Source organism: Pseudochaenichthys georgianus, unplaced genomic scaffold (genome assembly GCF_902827115.2).
Source record: "Pseudochaenichthys georgianus unplaced genomic scaffold, fPseGeo1.2 scaffold_1763_arrow_ctg1, whole genome shotgun sequence".
NCBI lineage: Eukaryota > Metazoa > Chordata > Actinopteri > Perciformes > Channichthyidae > Pseudochaenichthys > Pseudochaenichthys georgianus.
Genome location: NW_027262540.1, coordinates 16,656 through 27,703, shown reverse-complemented (window position 1 = coordinate 27,703; position 11,048 = coordinate 16,656). Strand labels below are relative to the sequence as shown.

Here is an 11,048-nt window from a genome sequence, read left to right as displayed (position 1 = left end):
CAAGTTTTGTATTTTGTTGGTCGAACGCACTTATTGTAAGTCGCTTTGGATAAAAGCGTCAGCTAAATGCAATGTAATTAAGCTAATGACATCCTGTCACCTGATGATTAGCATCGATCCTCTCATTTCACACAAAATAAATGTATGTATTTCTCAAAATGTTGAACTATTCCTTTAAAGTGGACCGAACCGTAGAACCCAAGGCTTTATTACAGTACTAATGGCTGGTTCATCTGCATTCATTCAATTTTATCCACCACATAATTATGCAGTGCACTGGTCTGAGGTCAGTTTTAACCTCCATGATACTGAATCAGGAGGATGAACCTGACCGGAGACCTGCGCCTGAACGCATCATGGAGGAGGAAGAGGGGGCGGGACTTGCCTCCCACGGGGGCAGCGAAACACGTGGCGACTCCCACGGCACACCCACACACCAACAGGTCCTGGTTACGGGTCCCACTCTGGGGTTAAAGGTCACAGACGAGCAGGGGGGAATGAGGAGGAGGGGGGAGGTTACTGTTAATACACATGCCAGACATTACCATCGCACTATTAATACAGTGAGACATCAACAGAGAGGAGGTGCGAGAGGGCGAGCCAAAACAAAGACACGAGAAACATGGAGGGAGGGAGAGGGGGAGACAGATGGGAGAGTCACAGGGTTCCCACTTTCACTTCAATATTAAATTCAAGGTCCTTTTAGAGTAAAAATTGGCACGTTTGGTTAACTAAATCCGGTAGGAGCCTTATGTGGAGTTAAATAAGGGGAGGAATTGCTTAACATGTTTTGCTTTGATAGAAAAACGTTATATATTTCTCAAGGTCATCCAAATATTTTCAAAATAAAGCTGAGAGTGTGCAGCTCTGGAACACTGGAAGTAGTCATACTCATGTTTAGTGGGTGAAATGTTACAATTTGTATCACCTTAATTCACTTGAGAGTTGACGATGTGGATTTCATTAGCAGTGGTGGTGAGTATTTTCAATTTATGCTTCTTCACCACATTTTAGATGCCAATATTGTACTTTTTACTCCAGTACATTGGCTTTTCATTAATGACGTTTTAAAATAGCCTCATTGTATCATGTTTTTTACCTTCCACTATGTCTTCATGCTTTAAATCTTTGAGTCACAAGTCATTACAATATACTGGTGTATTGTGGAACCGTGGATCTGTGCGAAAAACTGAGTCACGTGGCTTTATCTAATGACCTTTCCCCTCTCTGTCTGTGTCTGTGTATTCTCTTGTTCCGATTAACCCAGCCAAATCTTTCTTCTTGATCCGGAGTCGAGGCTGATCCTCTTGCTGTGGTCCTGTGCCCTGGATCCTCTATCCTGAGTTCTGGATTAAGTTGTGGACTTCGGGTCGTGGCTGAACCCGTCTCTGCGGTCCTGCCTTGGGTCTCGTCATGATGCTTCCCTGATGGCTTCCTCAGGATTGTAGCTGACATCCTTGTGGATTCATCATCTCATTACAGACACATGCATTTCCTAACATTCGGTCTATACGCTGTAAAATGTATTATCTCTTGGATTTACACACGGCATCTATTGCACGTCTGTCCGTCCTGGGAGAGGGATCCCTCCTCTGTTGCTCTCCCTGAGGTTTCTCCCATGTTCCCCTTAAACTGTGGGTTTTCTCTGGAAGTGTTTCCTTGTACGATGTGAGGGTCTAAGGACAGAGGGTCTAAGGACAGAGGGTCTAAGGACAGAGGGTCTAAGGACAGAGGGTCTAAGGATAGAGGGTCTAAGGACAGAGGGTGTCGTTTTTCTCATACTGATATTCTGAACAATCTGTGCTGTTGTATTTGCTGTAAAGTGTCTCTACTGTAGGGTATTTTTATTATATGTACAGCACTTTGGCTCGACCAAAAATCGTTTATAAATGTGCCATATAAATAAAACTAGATTTGATTTGATTTGAGGTCCTGTGGGAACCGTGTGATTTCCCCAAAAACATCAGCAACAAAGCAAGATATCATGTAAAAACTGCAAACCGCATGTTCATTAACTGCATGCGGTGTGTTTTGGTCAGGGCCTCGGCTTACCTCGTACACTCCGGAGAAGATGGACATGAACTGACTCAGCACTGCAGCACAGATACTGGCGATGTGCACGAACGGACCCTGGAGGGTAAACGGAAATATCATTAACCTAATCTGAGTGTCACAATATACAAGTAATACAACCGGATTACTTTCTGTTACTTTGGGGGTACCTAAGACAACAGAACAATGTGACCTTATAAAATAGGAAACCAAGATGTTTAGTGTTGATAGGAACACCTGCCTTTCATTAAACATATTCAGGTAGCAGCCGAAACACCAACAGTGAAACACGTGAGCACATACTACGGTTTAAAAAAGCAGAAATAACATCTGACCTGAAACGTTGACTTTATTTAAACGTATTATGTCTGAAAAAACATTATAATAGTAATCCTGCCAGAGATGTGTCCGTAACTTTAAAGGTCACCTATTATGCAAAATCCTCTTCTTCATGTCTCTTCTACATCAACATGTGTCCCCTCTTCTTCATGTCTCTTCTACATCAACATGTGTCCCCTCTTCTTCATGTCTCTTCTACATCAACATGTGTCCCCTCTTCTCATGTCTCTTCTACATCAACACGTGTCCCCTCTTCTTCATGTCTCTTCTACATCAACATGTGTCCCCTCTTCTTCATGTCTCTTCTACATCAACATGTGTCCCCTCTTCTTCATGTCTCTTCTAGATCAACATGTGTCCCCTCTTCTGCACGTCTCCTCTACATCAACATGTGTCCCCTCTTCTTCATGTCTCTTCTACATCAACATGTGTCCCCTCTTCTTCATGTCTCTTCTACATCAACATGTGTCCCCTCTTCTTCATGTCTCTTCTACATCAACATGTGTCCCCTCTTCTTCATGTCTCTTCTACATCAACATGTGTCCCCTCTTCTTCATGTCTCTTCTACATCAACATGTGTCCCCTCTTCTTCATGTCTCTTCTACATCAACATGTGTCCCCTCTTCTTCATGTCTCTTCTACATGAACATGTGTCCCCTCTTCTTCACGTCTCTTCTACATCAACATGTGTCCCCTCTTCTTCATGTCTCTTCTACATCAACATGTGTCCCCTCTTCTTCATGTCTCTTCTACATCAACATGTGTCCCCTCTTCTTCATGTCTCTTCTACATCAACATGTGTCCCCTCTTCTTCATGTCTCTTCTACATGAACATGTGTCCCCTCTTCTTCACGTCTCTTCTACATCAACATGTGTCCCCTCTTCTTCATGTCTCTTCTACATCAACATGTGTCCCCTCTTCTCCATGTCTCTTCTACATCAACATGTGTCCCCTCTTCTTCACGTCTCTTCTACATCAACATGTGTCCCCTCTTCTTCACGTCTCTTCTACATCAACATGTGTCCCCTCTTCTTCATGTCTCTTCTACATCAACATGTGTCCCCTCTTCTTCATGTCTCTTCCACATCAACATGTGTCCCCTCTTCTTCATGTCTCTTCTACATGAACATGTGTCCCCTCTTCTTCATGTCTCTTCCACATCAACATGTGTCCCCTCTTCTTCATGTCTCTTCTACATCAACATGTGTCCCCTCTTCTTCATGTCTCTTCTACATGAACATGTGTCCCTCTTCTTCACGTCTCTTCTACATCAACATGTGTCCCCTCTTCTTCATGTCTCTTCTACATCAACATGTGTCCCCTCTTCTTCACGTCTCTTCTACATCAACATGTGTCCCCTCTTCTTCATGTCTCTTCTACATCAACATGTGTCCCCTCTTCTCCATGTCTCTTCTACATCAACATGTGTCCCCTCTTCTTCACGTCTCTTCTACATCAACATGTGTCCCCTCTTCTTCACGTCTCTTCTACATCAACATGTGTCCCCTCTTCTTCATGTCTCTTCTACATCAACATGTGTCCCCTCTTCTTCATGTCTCTTCCACATCAACATGTGTCCCCTCTTCTTCATGTCTCTTCTACATCAACATGTGTCCCCTCTTCTTCATGTCTCTTCTACATGAACATGTGTCCCCTCTTCTTCACGTCTCTTCTACATCAACATGTGTCCCCTCTTCTTCATGTCTCTTCTACATCAACATGTGTCCCCTCTTCTTCACGTCTCTTCTACATCAACATGTGTCCCCTCTTCTTCATGTCTCTTCTACATCAACATGTGTCCCCTCTTCTTCATGTTTCTTCTACATCAACATGTGTCCCCTCTTCTTCATGTCTCTTCTACATCAACATGTGTCCCCTCTGTGGAAAGAGACTCTGAGAGTTTCAGGAACAAAGACTCTCTCTCTTTTTGATCCATTTCTATAAGAACCTGTCTGAAAATGAGCCGATCAGATTTTGCCTCCTGATTATGAAATATCGTTACTTGTGATCCCCACGTCTGAACCTAATGACACACAGGTGATGTAATACACACACAGACGCAGATCACATCTCTCCGTGGACGTGTTGAATCACAGCAGATGCATCACGCTGTAATTGCTGGATTTGACAGTTGCTCTGTGACGGTAATGTGCTTCCTCTGTTGGGGAATAATTTGCTTCAATCCCGTGAGAGGCGGGGAAGAGAGGAAACGCGACAGAAGACGATTTATTACCCTCTGAGCGCAGAGCAGATGCAGTGATGGAGGAAGGAGGGAAGAGAGAGGAAGAAGGATGCTGGATCTGTTATCTGTGAATCTTTAATGAAAAAGGGGGTTTTGTGTGTTACCTCTTTTCCGACTGGCATCCCGCTGCCGAGGCCGGCCGTCAGCCCGACCACTTTAGCCACGAAGGCTTTGAGCGTCAGATACTCTTTCAGGACCACTCCTCTCAGGATGGTCTTCAGCTCGGGGATACCAGAACCTGAGGGGCAAGGACGGCGTGTTTATAAAGGATTTCAACAACAAGGCAATTCAATAGGCTTTATAGAAAACATTAAAAGCCTTAAAGGTCACCTATCATGCAATATTTAGGCAATAGCACAGATATATAAAAAACATGTCTATGAAGTGTTTTGCTCAAAACACATCACCCATTCTAGCCAAGCCTCATATCCCTCTGTTTCACTTCCTGTTTCAAAAGTGCTGATTCGGGTATAAAGCTTTTAAAAAATTGAAAAGAGGAGGGGTCTGAGCTCATGCGGGATCCGGCAGCTACTGTCTAAACTAAATGCTGCCGTGATGAAACGCCATATCATGGATTATCAAGGATCCGAAACAGTCTGGAGCTCAAAGGCTTTCTCTCTTGCCGGTTACACCACAAGGTGAGTTCCTTTCTACTTCCTGCTTCTTCACACACATGGGCCCAATCCCAAACCACTCCCTCGACCCTACCCCTCCGTGATGGAGTGAACTCCGTCTGTAGCCACACTCGCAGCTCAACGAGGCTCCCTTCTGTCAGATGGAGGGAGTAAATACAGCAGCAAGCTTTGGGACGGCCTCCCCTCTCTCCGGCAGAAACAGGAAATGCCGTAACTGTATGTAACAACGGTTTCAAATCAGCATCTCTTAGACAAAAAGTTTAAATTAATAACTCAAATAAAACTCCAGCGTGACTCCGGTCAGGTAGAGACCGGTCTCAAGTCAGCATCGCTGCAGACTCCCTGTTTGAGGGCTTGATAGCCCACTCCCCCGCCACACCGCTCCACACTCGTTGCTTTGGAACAGCCCTCAATATGGCGGACCCTCCGCGTGAACGCGCAAACGGAGGGGTAGGGTGTAGGGGGCGGTTTGGGAATGGGCCATGCTCTCCAGTACAGGTTAGCTCTGAGTGTTAGCGATGCTAACGTAAACACCGACCATATTACGTCCAAAACAGTCGGGCATTGTTTCTGATAGCAACTTTCTGATTGGGCCGTGGGTCCACATTTCAGATGTTACGTCATATCGGACGCAAATCTGGATCAGCTCCGTTGTTCCCCGTTTTTAGAGATTTGGGAACGGAGGAAAAGAGAGAGGGTTTTATTTTCTGACGCTGCGTGAGTTCCCCGACACACCGGGGACACATGTTTATAAAAGACATCAAAAAGTGCATTTTGCATGATAGGTCCCCTTTAAGACATCTTGAAAAAGAGAAACACTGTAAAATGACATTTAAATCTTTAAAAACAACCCTTAAAAAAACTAGAACACAAACAAAACAATCTTAAATAGAGTACGACAGGTATACAATACAATAATAAAACGTTACAGTGCAGTGTAAGATATAAATAGTTATTTGGTTTAATTACAGGCAGCATAAAACAGAAAGCAACAAGATGGAGGAAGAGACTGACGAATGATAGGTGTAGTGAATAAAGTGGTTATAATGCCCTGGGTTAGGGAGTAGTAAACATGTGATTAAGCAACTAGTTTGAATTCAATGTAGCAGTAGCTTGCTGTAAGGTAAACAACACTTATATTTGCTAAGTGTTTAAATAAGTTGAATGACATTCTTATTTTTTTTAAGCGATAATATCTTTCATTTTAAGGTATATTTAAGGTATAAAAGCAGCAACAGCAATACGCGTGAAACACAGGATAGCACTGATAAGGGGTTTACACAACACAATGAATATAAGAATACAAAATATAAGTATGACAACAAAACAGCAGTGAGAAGGCGGCCTTATACGTCTCCAATGTTGTTTACTGAACTTCTAAAATGGCCAATAACTGTGGGCCATACAAACAAAGGAATCTTTTTGAATATATATTTTGTATTATAATGCATTCCTTACACATTCCCATAAAAAGAAGGGGATGTATTTTTTGGTTTGTGCAGATCCTGTGGACTAATGGCTGCTTTTTGCAATAAACTTTTTAAGTGGCATTTTTGCTGTTGTGTTATTTTCACTGTATCACTCTCAATATGACCATGTCTGAACTGCTTTTTCTAAGTAGCATCACTTAACCAAATTACACGTCTCCCTAGAGAAGCTCGGCAGCAGTTCGTCTTCTTCAGAGTGAAGTAATTGGTCGCTCGCAAAGCTATCATTTGGAGGAGGCTTCCCCACTGATAGCGCCTCTAACCTGCTGCAGGAGAACAGGGGGATAAGAGAGGCTGACAGCTGATGGAGAGCTCACCGATGGCCTGTGGAGAAACCAGGTGACAGAAAAGCGAGGCGAACATGATGAGGATCATGGGATACGTGACCCAGGCGAGGTACTGCAGCAGCACGTTGTCCTTCAGCTCCACGTACACCCACTTATAGGCTGAGGAACAACACAGAGAACAGTGCGTTACACACAGTAGTAGAACTATGTAAATACTGCAATATTTTACTATATTCTCTTTATTATTTAATGGTATTTTTTAATGTATGCACCATGACATCAATTCACCTGGTAATAAACCTGATTCTGATTAAACGTTAAATCAAACTCATTAATAAACTCTATGACCTTGACATGTGGCAGCTTCAGTGGTGTGATATCATTCTGTGTGGTAAAAATTCCTCGATTTAAAAAAAAAAACTCTACACGCAAACACTCTTTGTTCGTATTTTAATGTATTTATTTGTATTTTATTCAGACTTGTGTTTAATGACGTATGTTCGCATTGATGCTTTTGTGTATGAAAAGTACTGTATCAATAAAGTTGGATAGATTGTTTGACAAATAATCTCACTTATGTAACAGTATGTTTCATAATGGAGACATACACATTTAAAGGTGCTATATAAATAAACTTGCCTTGCCTTTCAAATCCACGTGAAAGATTACAAATCCTTAATAGTGAACCATTAACACTCCAAACCGGTTGAACCCAGTATAAACACAGCTACCTCTTAAATTGCTTATGGTCACTTTAAAGAAAACATATACTGCTACTTACCATGGTGTACTTATCTGCTATAATTGTGTTATATTATTATTAATAATATTACATGTCACTTGTTAGACACTTTTATCCAATGTTATCGATTGAACCAGTGATCCAAAGATCATCCCGCTGAGCCACAGCCTCCTGATTACCTTGCAGGCTCTTGGCGCTGGTGTAGTCCATACTCCAGCTGACCAGAGCCATGGTGAGGCCGAGCAGAACCAGGAAGATCCAGTCCTCCCCCATCTTCGTCACGATGTACCGCCGCACACGAGCAAAACAATCTGCGGCACAGAGAGCGAACTAGTGATTTAATTACTGACAGAAAGTCACATACATATTCAGAAATGTGTCGTTGTGCAGAACGAGTGCTTTCCGTACCCTTTCATGCAAATACTTTTTCTTCTTTTACTTAATTCACATTTTGGATCCTGCATGGTCTTTTATCTGTGATGAAGTGTTTTAAGAGCATAGAATTTTTTCTTTTACTGAAGTCAAGGATCCGATTCCTCCAACAGTGTAGGTATCTTTTAAATGGTAAATGGTTTGAATGTGTTTTTGGGGATGACTCCTTCAAGATTCAAAGATTCAAAGGTTTTATTGTCATACGTAGCTACAGTGTAGAAATTCTTCTGACCTGAGCTCCTCCAACAATGCAACATATATAATAAAATACAAATAAAAAATTGTGCAAGAAGTCTACATACATGTAAATAGAATATGATATGTACAAAAACAGAATATGAAATTAAATAATATAAATTAAGACCAAATTAAATACGGTTTATTGCGGCGATAACTATTTATTTATATATAATATATATATAAGTATAGTGCAAGATGACAAACAGGAATGTTTATCGGGGCACTTAACAGAGCTCAGGTGTTGTTGTCGACTAACGTTAGTGAACTTAGTGGGCGACGTAATCAGCGACAGCAAACCGTTTGCTTTCATCAAAAGGCTCAAACGATCCTTGTTGTGAGCTTTGCAATACTTTTGGAAAGCTTTTAGTGTGATATACATTCGTCTTTGTGCTATATAGTTGTGACATGTAAGCGCAAGGCTACCGCAACTCAAAATAATTCAATCCGCCATCAACATTAAACTAGCGGTTATACATTTATTTTCTGCGTTGCTGAAGTGTTGTCCCCCCCGTTGTGTTTGCTCTATAGTTCTTCAGAATCAGTTCCTCCAACACTGAATGTATATTAGGTAAAAAGCCTTTGAATGTTTAGTTTAGTTTATTTGTTTATAGTGTCGTGGACAGTCCCCATTGATCAACTGTCACAGTACATGGGGCAGCTTTAGCCAACATTGCTAATGTCCAGCTGTTGTCCCCGGCCGGATGATAATAGACACCTTTTTAAAATCACAATACATCAACGGCATTAATGTGTTTTTTGGGGGTGACAGCTGCTGCTCACCTTGGCATTTGGAGTATGGCCGAGGCTTCTTGGTTGAGGACACGTGGCTGGGATGTGACTCCAGGGATGTGGGGGGGTGGTGCCGCCGGCCCGGCCCTCTGCGGCCCGAGCCGCCCCCCCCCGCCTGCCTCTTGCATTGTCTCTCTGTCAGCAACCGGGCTGCCTCCCGTCGGGCGAAGTTCCCCAGCTGCTCCCTGTACTCGCCGTACAGCTGGAAACCAGAGGGAAAGACGGTGAGGATGACTCAAAAAGCAACACAAATCTCACTTTACATGAGCCTTAGTCAAAGTCAAAGTCAACTTTATTGTCAATCTTCCAGTTTGTGTACAGACAGAGAGATCGAAATATTCCCACAATCCCGAATACAAAAATACAAATATATATAAAAATGTTTGCAAATATGTATCCTATATATACAAAGACACATTTATACATGCACACATTAAGACCTTAAATAAAAGCACAACAATCAATATACAAAAATAACAGTCACTTCAATATCTTTATCGGGGTTGTAGAGAAGGAAAACAAGATGCAAGATAGAAGAAGATACCTACTGTATGACAACAGTTTTTTTGTTGTCATTTAATTGATTTGCAGAAAATGTGGAGTGGTTTAAGACTTTGAATAATGCAAAGAAAACAACTTCTAAGGAAGAGTTTAGGAATCAATACCTGAGAAATCTCAAATACATCTCATGAGTCACAACTGAGAAAGGATTAAAGTAGGTCCAATAAAAAAAAGCAACAAAAATCAAACTTTACATCAGGGTTGTAGAGAAGGAAAACAAGATGTTGTGACTCGACAGATATGTTAGGTTTAGTTATGTTTTTATTTTGAAAGTAATCTTTCCTGTCATTTCAGATCCCACAGTTCCTGTCTTTGTGTGTTTCCCGCCCATGAGATTGCTTGGCCCTGCCCTGATTGTTTTCACCTGTGCCCATCCCCCTCACCTATATATAGCCCTGGTGTTTCTCTGTTCCTTTGTCAGTTCGTTATGTTTCATGTCGTGAGCACCCAGGCCTTTTGACTCCTGATACCTACCTTGGGATTTAGACCTTTTGTCAAGTGAGTTTTTGTGTTGCTGTTCAACTTTGTTTTGGCTTTTTATCTACTTTCTATTTTTTGTGAAAGTACGATTTAATTTGTGATTAAAGAACATTCTATTTTTGGACATCTGTCTCCGAATCCTGCTTTTGGGTCCTGCGTCCTGTGTCTCGGTTCATAACAGTACGAACTGACCAAAATATGGACCCAGCGGATTCAGAGACAGTGAAGATAGCTCTGCGAGCTCAAGGAACAAGACTACACCAGCATGAGGAGCAGCTGGGCGCAATCAACCTGGGGGTGAGGGAACTGACCGGCCGTCAGGAAAACTTTCAAGCCTCAGTCAATACTCAGGTGAATCACCTTGCCGAACAGCTGCACCGTGTCCTCGCTCACCTGGAAGCTGGTTCATCCCCTCAGCACCCTGCTGTTGCTCACACACCTATTGTTCCAGCTGACCATGTGCCACTCCATGCTCCACCGCCTCGTCTGGCATCTCCAGAGCGATTCTCCGGAGATTCCGGTGACTGCCGCCCTTTCATTGTTCATTGTGATCTCCATTATAAATATAACCCTGCTGCATTCCCCACTGATCACTCCAAAGTGGCCTTCATGGTGAGCCACTTAACGGGGAGAGCAGCGGCCTGGGCTACGTCCGAATGGGCGAGAGATTCATCTACCTGTAATTCTCTGGATGTATTTACAGACACTCTCACCAAGGTGTTTAATCGCACGGCTCCTGGAAGGGAGGCAGCCAGAGCACT

At 42.6% G+C, this 11,048-nt stretch overlaps 1 protein-coding gene across 1 annotated transcript; it reads right to left on the bottom strand.

The window, feature by feature from the left end:
- Positions 1 to 332: 332 nt before the first annotated feature.
- LOC117441518 (chloride channel protein 1-like) lies at positions 333 to 10,780 on the bottom strand (the record flags this gene model as incomplete). The annotated part of the gene is made up of 7 exons (XM_034077600.1): positions 10,744 to 10,780; positions 9,238 to 9,480; positions 7,965 to 8,096; positions 7,074 to 7,202; positions 4,739 to 4,872; positions 2,053 to 2,130; positions 333 to 464 (listed from the first exon to the last, which is right to left on the bottom strand). Coding segments are annotated over exons 1-7 (885 nt in total), but the record flags the coding sequence as incomplete, so codon positions are not given.
- Between the last annotated feature and the right edge of the window lie 268 nt (positions 10,781 to 11,048).